The 23,075-nt window shown below is 52.1% G+C and overlaps 5 protein-coding genes across 5 annotated transcripts; 3 read left to right on the plus strand and 2 right to left on the minus strand.

Annotated features, from left to right (window-relative positions):
* Nucleotides 1–320: 320 nt before the first annotated feature.
* On the minus strand, nt 321–2,731 carry KD926_009312 (RNA lariat debranching enzyme; the record flags this gene model as incomplete). The annotated part of the gene is made up of 2 exons (XM_053101936.1): nt 321–2,441; nt 2,678–2,731. The coding sequence occupies 2 exons, from the start codon at nt 2,729–2,731 to the stop codon at nt 321–323; spliced, it is 2,175 nt and encodes a 724-aa protein (XP_052954568.1).
* A 425-nt stretch (nt 2,732–3,156) lies between these two features.
* On the plus strand, nt 3,157–3,741 carry KD926_009313 (ribonuclease P Rpr2/Rpp21/SNM1 subunit; the record flags this gene model as incomplete). The annotated part of the gene is made up of 1 exon (XM_053101937.1): nt 3,157–3,741. The coding sequence occupies one exon, from the start codon at nt 3,157–3,159 to the stop codon at nt 3,739–3,741; it is 585 nt and encodes a 194-aa protein (XP_052954569.1).
* Nucleotides 3,742–4,018: 277 nt separating this feature from the next.
* On the plus strand, nt 4,019–7,253 carry KD926_009314 (TIP120 domain-containing protein; the record flags this gene model as incomplete). The annotated part of the gene is made up of 2 exons (XM_053101938.1): nt 4,019–6,373; nt 6,432–7,253. 2 exons carry the CDS (start codon nt 4,019–4,021, stop codon nt 7,251–7,253), a joined length of 3,177 nt encoding a protein of 1,058 aa, XP_052954570.1.
* A 549-nt stretch (nt 7,254–7,802) lies between these two features.
* On the minus strand, nt 7,803–13,436 carry KD926_009315 (uncharacterized protein; the record flags this gene model as incomplete). Its single annotated transcript, XM_053101939.1, has 2 exons — nt 7,803–8,961; nt 9,025–13,436. The coding sequence occupies 2 exons, from the start codon at nt 13,434–13,436 to the stop codon at nt 7,803–7,805; spliced, it is 5,571 nt and encodes a 1,856-aa protein (XP_052954571.1).
* Nucleotides 13,437–14,674: 1,238 nt separating this feature from the next.
* On the plus strand, nt 14,675–23,034 carry KD926_009316 (uncharacterized protein; the record flags this gene model as incomplete). The annotated part of the gene is made up of 11 exons (XM_053101940.1): nt 14,675–16,780; nt 17,615–17,683; nt 17,752–18,048; nt 18,106–18,738; nt 18,788–19,021; nt 19,071–19,406; nt 19,454–19,954; nt 20,004–20,402; nt 20,454–20,755; nt 20,995–21,329; nt 21,404–23,034. 11 exons carry the CDS (start codon nt 14,675–14,677, stop codon nt 23,032–23,034), a joined length of 6,843 nt encoding a protein of 2,280 aa, XP_052954572.1.
* Between the last annotated feature and the right edge of the window lie 41 nt (nt 23,035–23,075).

Consider the following 23,075-nt stretch of genomic DNA (forward strand, 5'->3'; position numbering starts at 1 on the left):
TGTACTTTTAATGAAACATGATTCAGAAATTGCGGCGAAAACGTAGGTCCACGAAAGCAAATGGGGTATTCTTTCGACTGGGTGCCCTCAAAGATCAATTCCATTTCTCCCATGAATGCAAGCAGTTTAGGATCTCAGACCAGCCCTTTTCTTGAATCGACAGTAAACCTTTTTTTTTTCTTTTTCTTTTTCAAATAGAATAAACGAAGATAGCGAGTTGCCTTTGTTTCTTCGCGTCCAGTAAAACCCATAGTGCACAAAACAAAAGAAAAATGATCATGAGCTCATTGCGATTGTGGATACAGACACGACGCAAGGCATTAGCGGCGACCGCCACGTCCACCTCCTCGACCGCGTCCATAACCGCCTCGACCACGTCCAGGCCCAAAACCGCCGCCGCGACGAGGACGATTTCTGGGATCAGCAGGACGGGGACCGGCTGCCATACGCGCTTGGCGTTCCTCGTCGCCCATGTGGAATTTGTTCTCAATGCCAATGAGTTCGCAGAATTGGGCGGTTTGAGGATTGGTGTATTCAATCGGCATCTCCTCGGTGGTGATAGGGACGCTAGGATCATAGACAGGTGCGGTAGGCTCAAAGTTCTCCGGAATAGTCATCTTGCCTGGCTTCGCAACATGTTCCTCAACCCATTTTTCGGCCTCTATGATCTGGGGTTTGTAAAAAGCGTCACCCTTGTCTAAAGGTATTCTTGCCTGCGGGTCTCCGAGAATGAGATGATCGTCAAATACACGAGTGATGGCGAGCCACTCCTTATCATACTGCAAGCGATAAGGACGCTCACACTGAGCTTCGCCCAGATCAGAAACCGTGTTAAATTCCACTAGCTGGAGGAATTCACGTTGGGGAAGACACTTGTCCAATGCGAGAAAGTGGGTTGTTTTATTGGAGATGGCATCAGGCAGAGGGTCATTGAGCTGGGAGAGTTCGGGTTGGGGAGGAGGAGCAAAGCTGGCAGGCAGCTGGCTGCGTAATTCTCCAGAAACGCCGGAATCAGTAGCATAAGGAATTTGAGGTTGGATGGAGAAAGCGTTCTCATCGACCCGATTAGAAGAATCCACCTTGGGGGTTTCAGGCGCGGCCTGAGGTTCAATCTTGGCACCGGCTTTGCTGGGGGTCTCTTGCTCAGAGTCGCTATCCATATCAAGATCGATTTCGTCTGCATTTTTCACCGGTTCGTGTTGGAGCTTTTGCTTCTTGCTTCCAGGATCAGTGGTGTTGTCGTCCCGTACAACACTATCTAGAGTCCTGCCAGTTCCGTCCTGGTCATGGACGACTTTGCGCCAGGTCTCGTTGTAGATCGAATTGGCAATTTCGCGTCCTTGATTGCTGTCTTGCTCCTGTAAGTAGCGAGCATTTTCGGCTGCTTCGTGTTTAGCAGCAACAGAGTGAAAATCATTCCATGCCGCTGTACGAGTCTGGATATTCGGAGCGTTTTGGTCCTCAGTTCTGAGTACTTCCCGCGGCTCAGCCGGATTTTCAGTCTCTTTCAGACCCTCAGTAGGCTCAGAGTGTGATTTGGAAGGAGTGGTTTCTATTGGATCTTCCTGCGCCTCTTTCAGATACTGAGTAGGCTCGGAATGTGGGTTGGAGGGAGTCGTTTCCATGGGGTCTTCCTGGCCTGCCCGAATGGAAGGTAGCTCAGGTTCGACCGGGGCGTTTCTAGTGGGCCGTGGAAGACGCGGGCGCTGAACCTCCCCTGCCTCGACTGTCAAAAGAGAGTTGAAGGCGCCATCCAGTCCAAATGGATAAGGAACAGTTGGAGCTCGCGGAGTGGTATGTGGGGGGCTGGTTGCCTGACGTTTGACAGGATTTCCCGGAACTACGTATTCCCCATGCTGGACGGACGCAGCAAACCGCACATGCAGATGGGCAGAGAACCAGTATGCGGGGCGCAAGCGGTCAAGAACGTATTTCGCGGCCTGGTTTCCTAGCTTTCCTTCTTGTGAGTCTTGACGAAACCCGCGCTTGGTTCTGAACAAGGTTTCATAGTCGCCCGAAAGCTCGACTTGCTTCGGCCAGTCATGGGACAGACCGAGATCAACCTGAGTGCGGATTTGGAGCAGCTTGCGAACGTCAAGTTCTCTGACATGGTAAATAGATTGAATGTCGTCGCGATTGTAGGGGAGTCTTTCATGGTGGGGCTTTCTGTAATCATAGCCTTTCCAGATTCCGGACATACCGGCGATGCGAAGAGGGCCACAGCGGATGACATTCGCCGCACCCAAGTAGTAGATGTTCGGTGCAACCCAACCGCCGTAATGTAACTCGAACAGATGATTACCAGCCTCATGATTACCGCCGATGAAGATGGTCAGGTAGGGTGCGGTACGTTTCCCACTATAATATTCGTGGAAATCGCCAAGTTCTTTGTACTTCTGCGGCACAGACATGCAGGCCATATCATTTGAGTTGCGAACTGCCTAGTCGGACATTAGAGCTCGGACAATCAATGCGGCAGGGTTGCACATGCCTGGAAGTCTCCCCCAATGATTAACAAATCCACGCCGTCCCATCCTTTCAGTGCGGCAGACTTTTCAACTGATGCGTAAATGTCATGAAGACAGCCATGACCCTGGCGTGCGTATTGTATTAGCAGCGAATCACGAGGGCCGGGAAAATTATTCCAAAGACAGAAAAAAAGATGAAAGAAACTCACACAGCCTTCAAGGGCCACCCGAATAGAAGCCGAGGTCGAGGGAGGTGCCTCCATGTCGGTAGGCAAGGGTGTTAGATCGTCCAGTCAATCGAGTGTGGAGAACGAGATAAGTAAACAGCGAGGTTCGGCTTGGCCGTCAAGAGAGACCGGGATTGAAGAGGTGTAGAAGAGAAGGAAAAATCAGAAGATGAATACAATAAGAAGGAAGGGGTTGGAAACTACAATAGATTGATGAAAGAGAGGAAATTCCAACACGTCGAGTGAGGGATAGGAGAAGGAAGAGGGAGGGAGGTGGTGAATGCAGAGAGACGAGGAAGAAGAAGAAGAGAGGAAGAAGATCCGTTGCGGGTCGCCGGCCTTTTTGGGTCCAATCATCACCTGCTCGGCCCCAGATCTATAAGGAACATCAACATCTCCCTTCCCTCACGGCCAAACATTATTGAATATTTTGTACCATTGCTCACTCCCCTATTGTCATCATGCCTTTCAGTGATCATAATCCTCGGTTGAAATTTCTCAAGGACTCTGCTAGCACCTTGAATGCCGGGAGTCCTTCCACCGCAGCCTATTTAATGACGGTTCACAATCACATTTTTCTGGATGAATGCAAGCCGCTGAACCCGCGCCAACAAGAAACGTCCTGTGGTGCTTGCGGGAGCACCAGAAATTTTGGAACTACCAAGACCATTCACGTTACTAAGGAAAAGAGCCTGCAACGAGCCTCCGCGGCGAAAGGAATTGCTGCTCATGGAGCCACGGTCTACAAATGTCTTCGGTGTCGTCGACGGACGGTCAAACCCTCTCGAATGGGAGCAGCACGGCCAAAGGTTACAACTAAACCCAAGCTAGAAACCCCACAGTCTAAACCCCTAGGAGATTCCTCTGCTGAGCAGGCCCCCGATGCTGCAGAAGTCAACCAGCCCGGTAAGGCGGCAGACAATGCTAGCAGTAAGAAACGGGCCAAAGCACGAAAACAGGGCGGGTTGCAAGCTCTGTTGGCTTCCAAACAGAAGGCCCAGTCCAATTCCTCGTCACTGGATCTTTTTGATTTTCTACAGCAGTGAATGCGATGGACATTCTTCTTTCTTCTCTTTCTTCTCCCTTCACTTCGACTCTCCTGGGATTTTTTTATGCCAAGACCGGAGACTCGGGGATACGTGGGGCCGAATTCAATCGGGATTAGCGCGGGGTCCAGCTGGAAGCTCTCCATCACTCCAGCTCCTCTCCATTCTCTCTTCAAGCTCACTTGCCTTGGTTGACGCCCCTCTGACTTACTATCCGCTGTCCTGACCACATTGAAAACCTTGCCCTGCTTGCGATATTACCCTACTCTCCGACGCAATGTCGTCTTACTCGGATGATGACGAGCACGATCCCCAGGCGGACGAGCTCCGCGAAACCGCTCTCGTCACGCTGGAAGCCTTGATCAGCTCGTGCAGCCAACAAATGCAGCCTTATCTGCTCAACACCGTGAAATCAGCCCTCAGATTTCTCAAGTATGACCCCAATGTCGCCGATTTCGAAGAAGACGAGGAGATGGGTGGCACCCAGGACGATGGGTCGGAGGACGATGGCACCGAGGAGCCCGATCTGGACGACGACGAGTTCGAGGACTTCGAGGAGGAGGGAGGATATAGTGATGTTGACGACATGAGCTGGAAGGTTCGACGTTGTGCCGCAAAGCTGCTTTACTCCGTTATCTCGACATATGAGCGCGGCCGCACGTCGACCAATCCGTCCCTGTACCAGCAAATCGCGCCCGCCCTCATTGCCCGGTTTAGCAAGGAAAGAGAAGAGAGTGTGAAGCTGGAGGTGGTCTCTACAATGACGGCTCTGGTTCGCAAGACTGGTGACGGTGCTATGATCATCACGTCGAGTGGCTTCCTGGAGTCCGTTGGCGGATCGAAAAACTCGAGGAAGAGAAGACGGCAGGACAGCGATGCGAACATGATTGACTTCGAGCCCAGTATCGGTACCTCGTCCGCGGTCGGCACTCCCGTTGCTGCTCCATCGTCGCCCGAGTCGGGTCCTCAGGCCGACCTGGCCCGTTCGGTGCCTATCATCGTACAGAGCATTGTGAAGATGTGGAAGCAGGCGTCTGTTCCGTTGAAGCAAGCTATCATCGTTCTTCTGAAGAGCTTGGCTCTTGTTCGGTATGGCGGGCTGGCAGACCATCTTCAACAGATTGAAGACCCGATCGCGGATGTCTTGAAATCAGCGTCCTTGTCGGGTGGTTCGTCCGCCCCAGCGGGAGCCGCCGTCAGCGCGGGAACCCTCCAGGTAGAGACCTTGAGTCTCATTGCCGCAATCGCCGAAACACACACCTCGGATGCTCTTCTCCCCTTCCTGATTGCCTTGATTCCGGGCGTCATTGGATCCGTCAAAGACAGAAACTACAAAGTCAGCAGCGAGGCCCTTGGTGCCGTTGAACAGATCGTCAAGGCTCTGACCCCGCCCCGGGTATCGACAACCTCTCAGGATCTGCAGTCCCAGTTGGAGAAGCTGTACGATGTGGTTCACGATCGCATCGCCGATACGAGCGCCGATCTGGAGGTTCGTCAACGAGCCATTCACGTATTCGGTGTCCTTATAGCCCGAACCTCCGGGGACAACGGACCGTCTTTCCTCTCCCTAGACCGTCGCTCCAAGGGTCTTCTCGTTTTGGTTGATCGCTTGAGGAATGAGACTACCCGACTTTCGGCGGTGCGTGCCGTGGATGACATCGCTGTCCTGTGTAGCCGCGAGGCAGACGTTCCAGCGACATGGGTCAGCGAAGTCACTGCGGAACTCGGTGCTCAGCTGCGCAAGTCGGATCGCGTGCTCCGAGGTGCCAGCTTGGAAGCTCTCCGTAGTCTAGCTATGAACCCCAAGACCCGAGCCCACTACGATAACAAGACCATGAAGGACTTGGAAGATTCGCTGCTGCCTCTGATTACTGCCGAGGATTTCCATTTCCTTGCACCTGCCCTTATCATCCTGGCGAAGCTTGTGCCTGGAAACGCGCAGCTTCTGGTCAACGAGGGTCTGGTTTCTGCTTTATGCTCGATTGTTGTTTCATCGTTAGTTGGCACCGTCCTGAAGGCGCTCTTGTTGCTCGTGAAAGTGATCGGAGAGGAGGAGGCCGGGGCCGATCTGATGAGACGGTTGTTGCGCGACGTTGGCATCAACGGCGACACCTCCGTTGTCGGGCGGGCCATCGGCACTCTTGTTGTCCATGGTGGACCGAAGTTGGGCGTGAAGATGGAGGATTTCTTGAAAGAGCTGCAGACCGCACAGGATGCTCAACGCAAATGCCTCGCCCTTGCCATCCTGGGAGAAATCGGTCTTCGGATGGGGCCCAAGTGCTCGTTAACACCAGACCTGTTCATCGACCATTTCAACTCCAAATCCGACAAGGTCCGCCTCGCCTCGGCCGCGTCTCTTGGCAATGCTGCTGCCGGTAACGTGAAGGCCTACCTGCCTACGATCCTGAATGGCCTGGACAAGTCGAATCCCCAAAGCTACCTGCTCCTGCATTCAGTGAAGGAGTTGCTTCAGCACCCCGAAATCGTTCGTCCCGACGTGGCTCCTTCGGCTCTCAAACTCTGGCAGGCCCTCCTCCTTGTCTCAGAAGAGGAGGACAACCGTGCTGTCGGTGCGGAATGTGTTGGTCGACTGGCGTTGATTGACCCTGTTGCCTATATTCCCCATTTCCAGGTAAGACGCCTCACCTCCTCTCATTAGGCTTCCCATTAATGGTTCATTTTCCACACAGGAATACTTGTCCAGCTCAGATGCCGGTATTCGCGGCGTCGTCATATCTGCGTTCCGCTACACTTTGTCCGACTCGAGGGATACCTATAACGATGTGCTCCGACCGCTGATTGTTCCCTTGTTGGTCAATATGCTCAGCGATCGTGACCTCGGCAACCACCGTCTTGCTCTGACCACATTGAACTCTGCTCTCCACAACAAGATGGACATCATCCTTCCCCATCTCAACGAGCTCCTCCCGGCAGTCTTTGGTGACACGCAGATTAAACCCGAGCTCATCCGTGAAGTCCAAATGGGCCCATTCAAGCACAAGGTCGACGATGGTCTTGAACTGCGCAAGGTAAACTCAACCTTTCCACCCATCCATTTCCTCACCCCAAACCCCGAAACTAACACCCACATCCAGAGCGCCTACGAAACCCTCTATGCCTCGCTAGACACCGCCTTCTCACTCTCCCACGTCTCCGAGTTCTTCGACCGCATCCTCGCCGGAATCGACGACGAGCAAGACATCCGCACTATCAGCAACTTCATGACCTCTAAGCTCATCACATTAGCCCCCGAAGAAACGCAACGATACCTCGACGCCCTCTCAGAACGCTACAGCGTCGTCTTGTCGTTCAAATCAAAAGACAACGCCGTGAAGCAGGACATCGAAAAGGCGCAGGAAGCATCGAACGGTGTCCTCAAGATCACTCGCGAACTGAGCAAGGCGTTCCCGAACGCCGAGACGTCCGCGGATAACCACAAATGGAAGGCTTATATGGAATGGGTCCGGAAGACGTTTGCGACTCAATTGAAGAGCTTAGATACGGACTTTTAATGAACGATAGATCAACAATGGAGAGATTGAAACAGTGATTTTGAAAGAAGAAGGGGTAAAGAACCCGTCAATGATAAGATTTATGATAGCGAAAGATGAACGGAGATGAATTTTATGGCTTTTAATCACTAGCACTGATATACAATGCATGATTACCCACCTGCTCAATTGAGGCCGAGAAAGTAGAAAATTAAAAGCAGAAGAAAAACTCGATTCTCACAACGATCAAGGTATACTAAAAAGAAAAAAAACAGGTCGCTCATGTATAATCCAAATGTGACCTCGCTCAATGTGCCATGAATAATGCTCAGAAGAAAAGAAACGCCGGGTATGCAAATCAATCAAACAATTCACCAATCCATCCGTCCATCCATCACAGCATAAAGAAACCAACGCCTGCGATTTTATCCATATCTTTCAAATGAGGACAAGATGTATGTCCGTTTACAACGCCTGAAACGCAAAATGTCACCTTTGAATCTCCACAAGAAAAGGTGTGACCGGCGATGTCCTTAGATTAACCCAAATGCAGAACAAAAAAAGCCCCAACTATGCAGTGATCGCCTTCTTCTTAAGCACGCCCAATTTTTCCAGTTTAGTCCAGGCGATATCCATGTCAGACCCTTCCTCTAAAGCTGGCCGCAGCTCCAAGCCATCCAGGAGCTTGACGGATCCCCCGGTTCCCACGAAGAGCATAAGCTCCAGAACCCTCCGACGAAGTCGAGTCGGTTGGTCCAGATGGGCCAAGTATTTCTGGTCGGCTTGGGGATCAGCTGGTGGGAGGGTATATGGATCGTCGATTTCGACGTCTTTCTCCGGGATATCGTCGTCCTCCTCACCAATGGCGGACTGGACCATCTCTCCACGGCGCCCAAAATCGGCGAGTACGGAAGGAAGATCCAAGCCGATGTTGTCCGATCGGGCTGGCCTAGGCTCCATCGCTTTCAGTTTTCTTGGACTCTCCGGTCTTCCTTTGCCTCTAACAGGGTGAGGATAAAACCGGAAAGTCAACGGGTTTCCTCTGATGTCTAACTTCTGAAGGGTTGAAACCTTTCCCTTGTTGGTTCGTCCCACCCGGCTCAGGACCTGACTTAGCCTTCTCAACCTTGACAGGCAGTTGCCAGCAAGCGCCAAGCGAGAGAGACAGTTGACACCAACCAACTCATTGATGCTTGCCAGAGAGTTGAAGTTAAGGTTTAGGACCTTGACATTGGGGAAATTCAATGCGAAATCCACGGGAAGGGTCTGGATGCTACACGCTGCAGCATCAAGCAGTTGTAAACGCAGGAGAGGCACTGACGGGGAAAGTGTTTGCAGAGAGAGCTTGTTTGAAGACAAGAATACTTTGCGGATATCTTTGACTAATCCTAGATCCACGTCAAAGAACCCGGCATTGTGCTCATTCGATATCATTTGCTCCCGTGCAGAAAAGACATCTAAGCTGTGGCATTGACCAAGCTCAGAAACCGTGGTAAGGGAGTTTTGATCGACGTAGAGAAGAGACAACGATGGGAAGAAGCTGACATCTAGGTTGTGTAGCTTATTATTGGAGAGCTTTAGCGATCGCAGGGCATGGAGAGACTCCGATAAGCCGAGCTCACTTAGTTGGTTGGAGCTGAGGTCAAGCGTGGAAAGGGAGGTGAGAGTATCGATGTCTCGAATAGACGTTATGTGGTTACGAGAAAGATCTAATTCTTGTAGACGGGTTCTGCTCGGTAACTGTCAGTTATAATTACGCAGAAGGGTGCTGATTGGCAATAGAGAGACTCACAATTCAGATCCCTCAAAATCCACCTCCGCCAGGTCATTGTTTCTCAGTTTCAGACTCAAAAGTCCGTTGAGCTCGAACACGCCATTGATGTTTCGAATCCTGTTGTCGTTCGCTTTAAGCTCTCTAAGATGGATCAAGCTGCTAAATCCATCCAAGCTCTCTAGGTCATTGCCCGAAACGTCCAGATACTGCAGATTGACAAGGTGACCCCACGCAGTCAAATTGGAGAGACAATTATACTGGACCTTTAACGTTCTCAAGGTTGAAGGGATTCCACTGAGTTGCCCAATATGGTTACTGGACACATCCAGATCCTCCAAACGAGGGCAGAAATCGCTGAGTTTGTGAAGTGTGATCAACCCCTTATGACGAAGGATTAATCGACGGACGTGCTCCCAGTAGGGCTCAAAAGGTTGGGCCTCGGTTATATGCTTGACCAATTCCTCAGTCGCCAAAGCGAATGTACCATGAACCTGACGCAGAGATGTAGGGTGCGTGCGCTGGGCCACGTAGCTCATATCTAGATGTAGGGATTGGTCAATTTGATCGACGGTGAAATCGGGAAGAGGGCTAAGGTGAAAGCTGTAGCTGGTATCATGATCGTTTTTCCTGAAATGAACCAACGAATGATCACCAGACTGTTTGACTGGTGTCGATGTCGGGTATCCAAAGTCCCTCCGGATCAGACTCAAATCATCGGCGGGTTCTTCCCCTGTCTCGTCTATGCGTGAGATAGAACGTTTGGGGAAGGTTTGGTCGGAATGGTCGTGCTCTTGAGAAGCATTTGCATTCTCAGATCCGGCTGATTTGTGCGCACCATCCGTAATCATCTCTCGTCGAAGCTTCGTGGGGCTCTCGTCATCGCTGTAAGCAATCTGCGAGACTAGAGGGGACGAAAAGCTGATAGTGACAACCCGTGCTTGGTTGTTGCCATTATTTTGGCACCGAGGGAGTTTTGACAACCGACCTTCATGAAGCTGGATTTCGTGTTCAACCTCGCTAGAGATGTCTCGGCTTTTCGGGCGATCCGAAATCCAAGATGTGGCTCGAGTCCCAGAATTTCGCAAGCTAGACGTGTCCCGGGAGATTTTTGATTGCGCAGAGCTGGCGTTCACGGACGGTTCTCCATCCTTAGACTGTGGTCGTGCCGCCGCCTTCGGGGAGGCACCTTTAGCGCTGAGTGGGCTTTGAGCAGCGGCGCTGTCCTCGAACGCGTTGGGGGTTTTGGTTCGCTCGGGAGATAGAGAAGACTGCATCCTCATCATCTCCTGCAACTCGTCAACACTAAGGTCAGGGATATCCCTAAACGGGTCGTCCTCGCTTTCGTCTCCCTTCGGCTTTTCGGGCGACGGTGGCGGTTTCTCTTTGACCCACTGATGCTTGTAACGGTCGTAGGTTAATCCGTTGACTTGCTCAGGAATCAGGTGAGATACTAGGTCCGAGGAGAGGACGCCTTTGGCGTGGGAGCTCTGTGATGATCCAGTGGGGACAGAACGGGCGCTCAAACTCTTGCCAGACACTTGCGTGTTGAGGGTCATCAATTCTGGGAGACTATCATCCTCTCCTACCGATGTCGGGTCGGAAAGTTTACGCTCGTGTTGGTCGGTTCCTTGGGTCGGCAGATTCCGGATATTATCGTCCGCCTGATCGCCGTGCTGGGGAGGGCTTGAGTCTTCGTTATCATCAAGATGCAACGACATGACAGAGGCGTTGACATCAAAATCCAGGTCATCCTGTTCCTGGAACTTTTTCAAATGACTCAAAATTCGCGGGTTCTGTTCCTGGGGTTCCCTCAATTTGCGTATATCCACACCCTCCCGGCTCGGAGGACGAGAGAATTCTTCCCGGGTCGATTCATCTTCGTAGCTTTCGTTTTGGTTATGATCCTCATTGTCGGATTCTTCCACGCTAGACAGCCCTCCCGGCGCAGTTCTGCCCTTGGATCTAATGATGTCCATGATTTTTGTGGCCTCATTCAGAAAGTCCTGTGTTGTGATCGACCCCTTCCGAGCCTCATCCTTGACGCCGGTCACCTTAACCACGGGGACAGCCCCATCCGCTGGAGATCCTTCGCGTTCAAATTCATCCTGCCCACCGGGTGGTAGGTCCCTACTTGGCAAGGATCTCTTTCGCGTGGAAGATCTTTGACTCGGGGTCGGTGTCCTGGGTCGTTGTGAAGACTGCGGTCGAAGCAGGGAGCCATTGTCTTCGTCTCTCACACCATGTTGCATCAAACTCCGCTGTAGTAACGAAAGGGTGTCTGTTTGCTGATTCTGTCTGTCATCCGTGCCGAGATCGTCTTGCTTCCTCGAACTATGGGATCTCAGGAATGTTCTGCGCCTCTTCGGCGTTGGGTCCTTTGCAGGGGTGTTAGGGGCCCATTGCATCTCGGATCCTTCCTCGGCGGTTCCATTTGAGTAAGCCCGTTGTTTCTGGGTATGGTCCACATCGGGGGGCGTGGTTGACCTAGCGACTGAGTGCATGTTTTCAGCTGAATTTGAATGGTCGCTGCCATAGTCGTAGGTATGTGTCTTGGATGAGTTGCGACGAAGGTACCTCCGCCGACGCGAAGAAGCTTGTGAATCAGGATCCGGAGCATCCTGATTCAGCATTTTCGGCTCATAGGGGCTTGTATCAGAGAAGTCAAAGTTATCCAGTTCACCATCACCAAACCGACTGACGCGAAGCTTCGCCGCGTTGCGCGATCTGGGCCGTTCGTTCTTGCCAACAGACTGGTCACCCCACGTGTCCTGCTTGACGTTGAGGAAGCTTTTGTTTTCCCCCTTACGACGAGCTTCCTCCGAGGGCGAAACGGGTTCATCTTCTTCAGAGACCTCGCCAAATGTTTCCTCGAACTGGCTCATACGGCGCAGGAGCCTGTTGTTCGTGAACGTGTCATGGTTTCCAAAAAGCTTCAGCGGACTCCCCGAGGAAGGCATGATTTCGCTCCTGTCCGCCTCAAATTGATCAAACGTAGAAGTCTTGACATGGGCCGACGAGGGTCGAGGAAGAGTCGGGGGATCCGCCACGGGGTGGGTTTTCTGGAAGAACGGCGGGGAGCTTCGGATTCTCGAATTTGGCGGGATGAATGGGGACAGTCGCTGCGAAGGAAAGGACGGCGGGGAGAATCGACGTTTATGGAAGGAAGCGTCGCTCAGGTACTGATCGCGGCCCAGATTCGCAAAAGCTCCGCGACCTCGATAGTCCAAGGTGCCCATGGAGAGGTCTTGAGGAAGCGAATTGCTGGTGACGTCGAGCAGGTCGTCGTCCGGCAGGGTTTCCATGGCATTGACCATCTTCGGGTTGAAAAGTATGCTGTCGCTCGCCCTTGAGTCCGGGCGCTCTCCCGGCGCCATAGATAGTCTCTCGAGTTTGTTCGTGACTTGTTTCAGGGCGAACTTGATGACTTCCGACGTTCCGTTTCCATCGACGGTGTTGGTTCGCGAAAACGTGATAGGCGTAATTCCCTCGTTGCGAAGATCCTCCAGACCACTAGCCGTCCTCATTTGGGTGTCGTTGCGCGAGGCGTCGTTTTGATCGACATCGAGCATCTGCGCGCCCTTTTTACTGTCCAACGTGCCGGTGCGCGACGACTGCGGGCTTTCTTGGGAGTTTGCTCTGTCGCGCGATTCCGGTCTCCTTGGTAATGATTTCGGATCTTCGACAAAGGAATCGCCATTGCCCGCACCATGCCCATTGTGCGTATCAGACAGAGACCGTCCTCCTTGTTCATCGTAGCTCTTGTCGGGCGCGTCGCTGAAATCCCACAAATTGTCTGGTTGCATCATGTTCGGAATCGTCTCGTGCTCGGCCTTCTCGGTGCGCGGCGTGGGAGGTTTGAACACGCTCTCCAGTCCGATGGGAGCGAATAGATCGCGCTGTTCGCCGGCTTGTAGCTCTCCCTGGACCAACCTCCGCCGCCATTCCGGGGTGCCCTCCTTCCCCTTCCCTTTATTTGGTCGTACTTGCACAGTGTCGTGTTGGGCGGATTGACCGGACACGTTGGACACGTTGGAGACCGATCGTAGGGGAGACCTAGTATCCATGGTGGACGGTTGTTTACGCCCCGAGGGGAGGTTCGGTTTGGGGCTCTTCTTCGTCTTGTCGGGGACGGGGGATCGCAACTTGGAGGGGGTCTTGGGGGTGCGCGGGGTTTTGGGCGTCGGGGGTTCTCGTCTCACGAAATGGCAGGGGCGAGACACTTTTTTCTTGGGGTCGTTGATTGGGGAGGGTTCGACGGAGCGACGCGCGGGGACCGGAATGCGACTAGGAGAGCCCTGGAAACTCTGGAGGCTTTGCAGGCTGGAGCGCCGAGAATGGCCGATCGATCGAGAAGGCGCCGGACTGGTGGGTGTCGCAGGCACTGGCACCCAGTCGTCGGAGAGACTGTCGAGCCATGGCGAATTCCCCATTCTTGCGATTCTAAATAGATTTGCGACTGCAGGGTCTAAGATGAGCTCGGCGCGTGTTCGCGATCACAAAGCCCCCGTGTGAACACAAACATAGAATGAACTAAGAATAGAAGAGAATGTACGCAAATCATTGAATGGATACACCATGCAGCTGCAACAACATGTAAGACAAAATAATAAGAGTGGAATTGGAGGGGGGTTTCGAGGGCAGGAATAGGTACTCGGGGAGGGAAAGAGAGGGGAGAAAGTGGAAGGTCAGCGGAGAACGGAGTATAATGAACGAGGTTGTTTGATCTTGTTATTAATTAAAGTGGAGTGGCGCCCGTCTCAATAACGATCGATCACCGGCGGGTGGTCGGGGCAACCCCGTCCGTCCATGCAGCACCCTAGAGTATATGGACTCATGGAGTAGTACTCGATCGTGACTTCAATTCAAGTTCAACCCTTGCCATGTGCAGGGAGATTTGTTTCCAGCATGCTCCTGTCTCATAATTCTCCTCTCCTTTGGCATCCCTTGGGGGCCTTTCATCCTTGCATCCCTGACTCCATCCTCCCTGGACCCGTAGCGCACTGCATACACCGCATCGCGCAAGGATGAGTTGGCACTTCTCGGCCCAAACACCAAGTATCGGGTACTTGTTTTGCAGCTTTGGACTCAGCACGTTGCCGGTACCCAGTACCTCCCTCGAGACCCATGCGGTTTCACTTGTCGTGTTTCCCCGACGCGAGGGGCGTCAGGAACCAGAGTCCACTGCCAGACCTGCGGGAAACAGATCATTTACAGAGTACATAGTTATAAAGGCATATTCGTACAGGAGGAAACCATGGATGAATGCCAACGTTAATTAGAGAACCTGTTGTTCTCCCGGCGACTGACCCATGGATGACCGCTTCCTGGAAGCCCAGGCCACTGTTTGTGTGCGGTACAACGGAGTAACAATGCACAGCTGAATAATCACAATAATAATGAATGATGCACAACTGCCACTTACATAAGCCTACGTTGGCGGGCAATCGTCGTGGGGAGACGCGTTAAGTGGTTTTTTCGCTTTCGCGTGACTTGGGCGCTGGATAGGTCACCAAGCTTCCTTTCCAGATGACTTCCATCCGGTTCCTGCGTCCTCTGCGTGCTGCCCATCCCTCAGTAGCTCAGATGCAGCCGCCGCCATCTCGCTGCTACTGCGTTGAAATCCGTTCCATCCGTTAAATCCTCACCGCACCGGTTATTCCCATTCCAGATGCCACCTCGTCGGCCTGTCTCCCCGCTCGCCTTGGAAACCTGCTCCCCCTCATCCGCCGACCTCGATAGTGACGGAATCGTCGGCTCCGACGATGAGCTAGACAGCGAGGCCCGTGCCGCGCAACGCCGCAGGATCGAGAAGCTGGCAGGAGCGTATCTTCAAGGCCAACCCTTGTTTATCCTTTCGGCTTCTTTGCGCGGGCCGTTTGATGACCAACAGTGGACGAATCCATGGAGGAAAAACCGGAGGCAAACTGGAAATGCGAAGGAAAATAACCGAAAGACTCGTAAAGAAGTAGAGAGGTCCGACAGCCCGGTGATACAAGAAACCAACCCACGGAAACGGCGTCAACCCCCCGACTCGCAGGAAATTCGCCAACCTCAAGCTTCTACAGTGCCTTCAAATCACAGTGGCTCCCTTCCCAGACGCAACAAAGTCGTGCCCGACGAGAAGGGCAGTTCGTCATACCCTAGGTCCGCACAGCACCTACGTAGTGAACGGCCGGTCTCGCCCGCTTCCATCCCCAAAGCCAAGTCAAAGACGATCGAAACAATATTGAATTCAGACAATCCAACTCCAATTCGAGGAACCGATAAGAGCTGGTTGAAAAAGGACCGGGATCGCCCGATCAAGTTTCATAATTTCGACCCACCTACATCCCCTACATCGAAGATCTCATCCCGTCATCACGGATCTAAGAGGCGTGCAGTTAAAATTGGCTCCTCTCCAAACCACCTCCAATCTCCAGGACCCGAACGTCACAGGACAACGACGCCTCATCTGAGCGGCGGGTCACCTACCGCAGCGCTTGATGCTGTGTCCCATTCGGCGGACCGTCTGGTTTTAGCCAACGGGTCTATACCTTCCAACAGCAGGGAAGACGCTTCTCATTCTAACGTACTTCCACATATTCCCGGGCGTACAGACCAGGAGACGTCATTCAGTGTTCTTTCCTCATCCTCTCACCTACCTCAATTTGAGTTCCGTCGGAAGAAGCGTCCGTTTGCGACTCCTAAGGAGAATGGTAACACTAAACCCACTGCGAGCATCGGGAATCGGGAACATACATACCTCCCTCCTTCTATTGAACCAACGGGGTCCTCAGCTCAGTCTGGTCGGGTACCACAAGAGGAACTGTCGACACAATCCAGCAGACAGAACCAGACGGAAGACGAGACAAATCCTCAGGAGTCCAACACGGTGACTCTCGATTCCAAGACGTTCGACGACGTGCCTATCTCGCATTCAGACAAAGCTTTATCAACCAACAATCAATCGAAAGATACGAGTGAAAAACTGCCTTCTGCCCAGATCATCCAGCAGAATCCAGCGATATCTGGCTACATGACATCATTACATTCCACGGCTGTTCCAAAGGGTGGCACAGAGGATGACGAGGACACTGTTCCCGATCAACAGTTCTCCACGCAAGCTGCGCTCCTTCTCGCCCAGCGGTCCTTTCAGAATGATCTCGAAAGTCAGCATCACGAGTCAGAAACGCCGGTCCTAAAACGACGAGGCTCGGATCTGTCTCGATCTATCTCGCCTTCTTCGAATAATATTACACCCTTCTACCGACTAAGCACACCTGACTACCATACCGGAGGCTCTCAGCCATCCCGGGCGAATGGTATGGCTGGGGCGCATATGATCAGCACCCAAGGCATGATCGATGCCGTGACGCCTTTTACGTTCAGCACCGACAAGAAAGAGAAGTATCGGCAAATATTGACGCCCGCCAGTGCACCAGGCAGCAAGAAGGCAAAAACCTGCAGTTTTGTCGACACGTCGCCCACGTCGCCCAGACACAACGAATTTCTTTTCGATTCCCGCATTGAAAGAGTCCCGAATTCCGCTCAAAGTCATCGTATCGATACCCAGCCCAGTGCCTTACCTATGACCTTGACCGGCACCACCCCACCCACAGCTCAGAATGCGCAGGATGAGTTCCCGGCTGCAGAGACCTTCAATCTTAGCCAAGCCATCGCCGAAGCAGGCAGCTGGCTACAACAGAGCTTTGAGATCAACAAAGAAATCAGTCAATGTCGGACTACAAAGTCCAGGCCTTCGCCATCTACGGAACCACAACAGGCTGGGTTGGATGTTGGTCCGATAAGTTAGCCATTCAATTGTGTTTATAAGTCATGGCTGACATTGGCTGTGCTTGAAATGCCTTTTTTTTGGGACATGCTGTCTATTAATGTGGAGAAGCTGGTCTTCCGGGTCTTGTGGTTTCATTTCGGTTTACTTCCTTTTCTCATTTATTCCTTATCGATTATCCTTTTTGGATCTATGAATGCTCGACATATTTTGCATCACAATGGGAGAATCGTACTTCCATTGACTGGCATTGCTGTACTTAGAAGCGACATACACATTGTGCATACATTAGAAATAGAAGACTCTTTTACGAAGGACGTTTGTGAAATCATTGCTCTAGATGTCTCCACAACCAGTTACCTAGGTAGCATTCAGATGTACCCCGTAGAGGACCTGAAGGTAACTAAGCTAGAGATGGTAAGGTGAAATGGATCTCTTCAGGCCGACTCACCAATAGCAAGCAGCTACCCCCGGCGGTTCTCCACTATGTACACTAGCCCGCTTGGCGCAATGGTAGCACGCCTCACTATTCTTAACCGTATTGTTACGCGGAGATCCAGGTTCGAATCCTGGAGCGGGTGGTTCTTTTTAATTTTTATTTGGCGGGACTGCGAATGACGTTGGCAGCCGTTCCGGGCCTTAGGTAGCGCGGCGGAGCTCCGCAACGCCTACACCGGACCTTTGAGACCGTAACCCCCCCCCGTCGGTGTGTCGATTCATCCATCTTGCTGTGATCGGTTTATGGCGTGGGCCACGATCAAATGGCTCTGACATCAGTATGGGCTACCGGAACTGCTTCTAGCGCACATTTGTGTTGACTGACTCGTCTCGCTGCAGTGGAAAGCTTTCAACTTCTTCGACGTCTCTCCCGTCAAGCTGTCGGAGGAGAGTGCGTCGGTGTTCAATGTATGCTCTGCCCTGCCACCCGGTCATTTTACTCAATGTACTAATCTGTGATGCCTCTGTTACGCTAGACTGATATATCGTCTCTCTGCACCGGCGCCGCGAACCTCTTCCTCGGATCCGCTGACGGCCACGTTCACATTGTTTCGTCGGGCTTCAAAACCGTCCGATCATTCAAGGCATCAGACGCCGGATCCATCACCCATATCAAACAGATCGAGGGCTCTTCGCTTCTGGTCACCATCGCGGAGGATCTGTTGAACGAACCTTTCCTTAAAGTTTGGGCCCTTGATAAATCAGAGAAGAAGACCGGGGCGCCCAGATGCTTGTCGACAACGTCCATACAGAATGCAAGGAGACTGTTTCCGGTATGTGTATCCGTCGGAGACAAATATGGAACTTATTTCTGAAATATAATTGGACAGATATCAGCATTTGCGGCGCTCAGTGACCTTTCTCAGGTCGCAGTCGGATTCGCCAACGGTTCCGTCGCGATCATTCGCGGCGATTTGATCCACGATCGCGGCGCACGACAACGTATTGTTTTCGAGTCGGAAGAGCCAGTAACCGGTCTGGAGGTGCAGCACGGACAAATAGCAACACTCTATATCTCTACGACAAGCCGGATATTGGCCTTGGTCATCGCTGGGCGAGGACAAGGCCAGCCAGCGCGCGTCCTAGAAGATACGGGTTGCGCTCTTGGATGCATGTCCTTGGAGAAGGAGTCGGGATATATCCTTGTTGCAAGAGAGGATGCAATATACACATATGGGCCGCACGGGCGTGGTCCCAGCTATGCATTTGAGAGTTTCAAAAGTTCACTAAACCTCTTTAAGGACTATCTTGCCTTAGTTTGCCCTCCGAAGGTTGGCGCTTCGAAGTCAGACTCTCTGCGAAACTTTGGGGTGAATCAGTCCGAAGATATCTTCTCGACCACAACGTTCACGCTGCTAGATACGGATCTCAAATTTATCGCTCATTCCGAGTCCCTCGTGTCTTCGGTAAAACATGTTTTTATCGAATGGGGAGATATGTTTCTCCTCACTACAGATGGAAAGGTATGTACTTTGACTCTGGTGATCTTTAGCTACTACTAACGCGACCCAGATCTTTCGCTACCGCGAAAAGAGCCTTCAGCAAAAGCTTGAAATCCTCTACCAGCGCAATCTTTATATTTTAGCAATCAACTTGGCCCAGAAGACAGGCGTCGATAATTTGCAGCAGAACACTATCTACCGCAAATATGGTGACTTTCTCTACCAGAGAGGTGATTATGACACGGCAATGCAGCAATACCTCAGGGCTATCGATAACACGGAGCCATCCCAAGTCATTCGAAAGGTACAGAGCTATAATACGGTAGTTAAGACATTCGCTAACTTTGCACCAGTACCTTGACACCCAGCGCATTCACAATTTGATTGAATACCTCGAAGAGCTACACGACCATGATCGAGCTACCGTGGATCACACAACTCTGCTCTTGAATTGCTACGCAAAGCTAAAAGATACCAGCAAATTAGATGCTTTTATCAAAGCCCCGGGCGAGCTGAAGTTCGACTTGGAAACTGCCATTGCGATGTGTCGACAAGGTGGCTACTACGAACAAGCTGCCTACCTGGCTACTAAGTATGGAGAAAATGAAATGGTTGTTGATATACTGGTTGAGGACTCCAAGAAGTACGCGGAGGCAGTGGAGTATATCTGGCGACTCGATCCTGAGCTGGTACGTTCAATTGAACCTTTGCGAGAGCTACAGCTGACACGTTGAAGGCCTATCCTTACCTCATGAAATATGCGCGCGTCTTATTATCGAACTGCCCGCAGAGAACAACTGATCTTTTCATCGAGTATTATAAGGGGCAATTCAAACCACGAACAGAAGTCGAGCTTCCGGCTGAGCCGCAGGCACAGTCAGGCAGTACCTTACAGAACCTGGCCGCCTTTCTGCCTCTCTCTCTGATGAGCACCAGTGGCACGCGGGCAGATGCGGTCGGAACGGCACCGACAGCTCCGGACGAGACGACCGAGCATATCCCAGAGTATCAGGTTCCCAAACCACGAACAGCATTCTCTGCCTTTGTTGGACACCCACAAGAATTCATTGCTTTCCTAGAAGCACTTATCAGTCAAGACAATGTGAAAAAGGACGACAAGATGGATCTATACACGACACTTTTCGAAATGTATCTGGACACTGCCAATCGCAAGAAGGGTGCGGGGGAGAAGGAAGAATGGGAAACCAAGGCCAAACAGCTCATTGAGGGCAAAGATGTAAGTTCCTAGCATTTTCGTTTGGTCCATGGTTGCTGATAAACTTTAGATTCCCATCTCCACCTCCAATGTTCTACTGTTATCCGATCTCTCCGGCTTCCGAGAAGGGTCAACCTTGGTGCGGGAGCAAGAAGGCCTTCGCTCGGATATTTTCAGGTCGTTCACTTCCGCCAAAGACACGCATGGTGCCATTAAGGCTTTGAAGAAATATGGACCAGACGAACCTCAACTCTACGTCGACGCCCTGACATACTTCGCATCGAGTCCCAAAATTCTGGAAGAGGCCGGGGATGAGCTGGACGTTGTCCTCAAGAGAATCGGCGATGATGGGTTAATGTCGCCACTCCAAGTGATTCAAACCCTCAGCAACAATGCAGTTGTTACAATGGGCCGGGTAAAGAAATACTTGAGTGACAACATCGAGCGCGAACGCAAAGACATATCAAGCGTAGGTCTCCCTTCTTTCATTTGCATTTCTCAGAACTAACAAATTTTATAGAATCGCCGGCTCATATCAAGCTACAGCACGGAGACTGAGAACAAACGAAAGGAACTAGAGCAACTGGGCACAAAACCAGTCGTTTTCCAGGCTCGTCGGTGCATGTCCTGTGGGGGATCCCTCGACCTTCCAACGGTTCATTTCCTCTGCAAACATTCTTTCCACCAACGTTGTCTGAACAGGGTGGATGACGATGCGGAGTGTCCAACATGTGCACCACAGAACTCGACCATCAAGGCAATTCGCAAACGTCAGGTAGAATCGGCAGATCAGCATGATCTGTTCAAGGGGGAGCTTCAAAGGTCGAAGGACCGATTCGGGGTTGTCAGCGAATTCTTCGCCAGAGGAGTGATGCGACCGCAGAGCACCATGGAATGAGTTATGTCATGTATCCACTCACACTAATACCATATTGTCTATAGAAGCTTTGAGCAACGGAGTAGTAGTAGCCTTATCATCACGTGGCTGCGCATCATGGCGACCCACGACGCGTGCCGAGAGGGAGATAAGCAATTCTTCTAACTCCTCATTTCCGGCGCAGCCCAGACCAACAGATCGCTACCGTCAATACTCACAATCGCATCCTCCTAATGTCTTTCGACCGTGTAATCCAAGACTCCGATGACGAGGATGACCCCTTGTTGGAGGAGCGGCCGCCCCGCGCGCACACTCCACCCGTCATCCACCAAAGCGATCACCGCGCCAGCTACCGAGACACGTCGAACGACCCGCTGAACGAGGATAGCAGTCGCCAGATCGCAGTCAATTTTGATCAGTTCCTGGCGTCTCAGGAGGGGGGGCAAGGGGGAACAACATCTTCGCAGCAGGAACGGGAAGAACGATGGATTCCTGCCAATGCGGGGGGTGGATCAAGTGGTGAGATGCGCTGCATGTTCTAGCATGATTGACTTATCTGGAACCGACAACTAATATGTTCTGTCATTTTATAGGGACTATGATCAATGAGTTTGGACTTGCGCAGCAACGATTATTCGACGACGAGGATGCTCAGCATGGATCGGCACGACTCGGTCCATCAGAGTATGGCTCGAACGAAAACAACGATGGATACAACCTCCCTCAACAACCAGAAATCCATATTCAAGCGACCACACCACCAGGGTCATACGTCTCTCTACCGGCCCCAGATGGACCAAGTCATGACTACATGGACAGCTCAGACGCCTATCACCAGTACGAGCCTACCTCAATAGACCACAACATCAGCCTCCCAAGCTACGACCACACGCAATCCGCAACGTCCTACAATATCTTCGAATCGTCCCTCCGGCCTTCGGAAAGCACAGACTCCGAAAACAACACCACCTTGAAATCCCACCAAACGATACCCACAGAGGCCATTCAAAGAAGTCCGCGACGGTGGAATTCCACGCAAGGCACGATATCCTCGCCGCACGACACGGAGCCGAACTCGTCTATTCTTGCTTCTAAATCAAGCAGATCGATCAGCGATAACAATCCCAGTCCGAACGGGCCACAGCAGCCCCCGACAAGTGTGGACGAGCTTTCTGTCCCCGTTCACGCCGACCCTCCCGCCGTGGCGAAGAAGCGAGGTCGGCCGAAGAAACAGAGTCTCCCAGACGTCGACGGGGATGACGAATTAGCCCAGTCAGCTGGATTCGAGGCTGTCGAACAGCCGCCTATTCCTGAAAAGCGCAAGCCAGGTCGACCGTCGAAGAACACAAAGAACCTCGAGGCAAATGGAGCTACTGCAAACCCATCGAACCAACTCGACGATGTCCAGCCTGTCCCCAAAGAACCAGAATCGAACGGGCCCCCTAACGAAACAATTTCAACAGCACCCAACACCGTCCACGCTCCCAACCAAGAAACTGAGACCGCCGACCCCCCAAAGACAAAGAAAGAGAAAGCCGCCAAAGAGCCTGCAAAGAAGAAGCTCAAACGCGGCAAAACGACCTCCGTCACACTCCAGAAGACATACGAATCTGACGTCGAAGACGACGTGCTCTGGGTTGAATCACGGCCTTCGAACGCAGCAGCTCCTCAAGACTTTAGTGTCAAGTCAGCGCCTTTCTCAATCAACATCGAAACACCCGCACCGCAAGAAACCACCGAGCACAAACAACCCGACACAGTGCCCGACCAAGGAGACCCAGCGCCCAAGAAACGAGGCCGCAAGAGAAAGAAGACCTCAGAACAAATAACACCAGCAGACTCGGCCGCTCAAACCCCAGACACCAGCCCCCAAAAACCCAATGATACCAATCCTCCCAACCAACCCGAAGAACCCATAACCGAAGCCCAACAACCCTCCAAAGAACCATCCTCAAATCCAAACCCTGACCTAAATCCCTCTCTTCAAAACCGACCCCCTCCGGACCCTCAATCCCCTACCAAAACCAATCCACCACTAAACCCCCCAATAACACCCCAAAAGCCCGACCCTGAAACACCCAACAACGATACCACCTCCAATAAAAACTCAACCAAAGGGCCAGACAAACACAGCCCCATTTCATCAACAAGCAAAGTGCCCTACCGAGTCGGACTAAGTCGAAGGGCAAGGATCGCGCCTTTGTTGAAGATTGTGAAGCGGTGATGGTCCCATCCCATCCTATTCCATTACACCACATAACATAA

This window comes from Aspergillus affinis (genome assembly GCF_023601865.1).
Source record: "Aspergillus affinis strain CMG 70 chromosome Unknown NODE_66_length_189108_cov_86_600325, whole genome shotgun sequence".
NCBI lineage: Eukaryota > Fungi > Ascomycota > Eurotiomycetes > Eurotiales > Aspergillaceae > Aspergillus > Aspergillus affinis.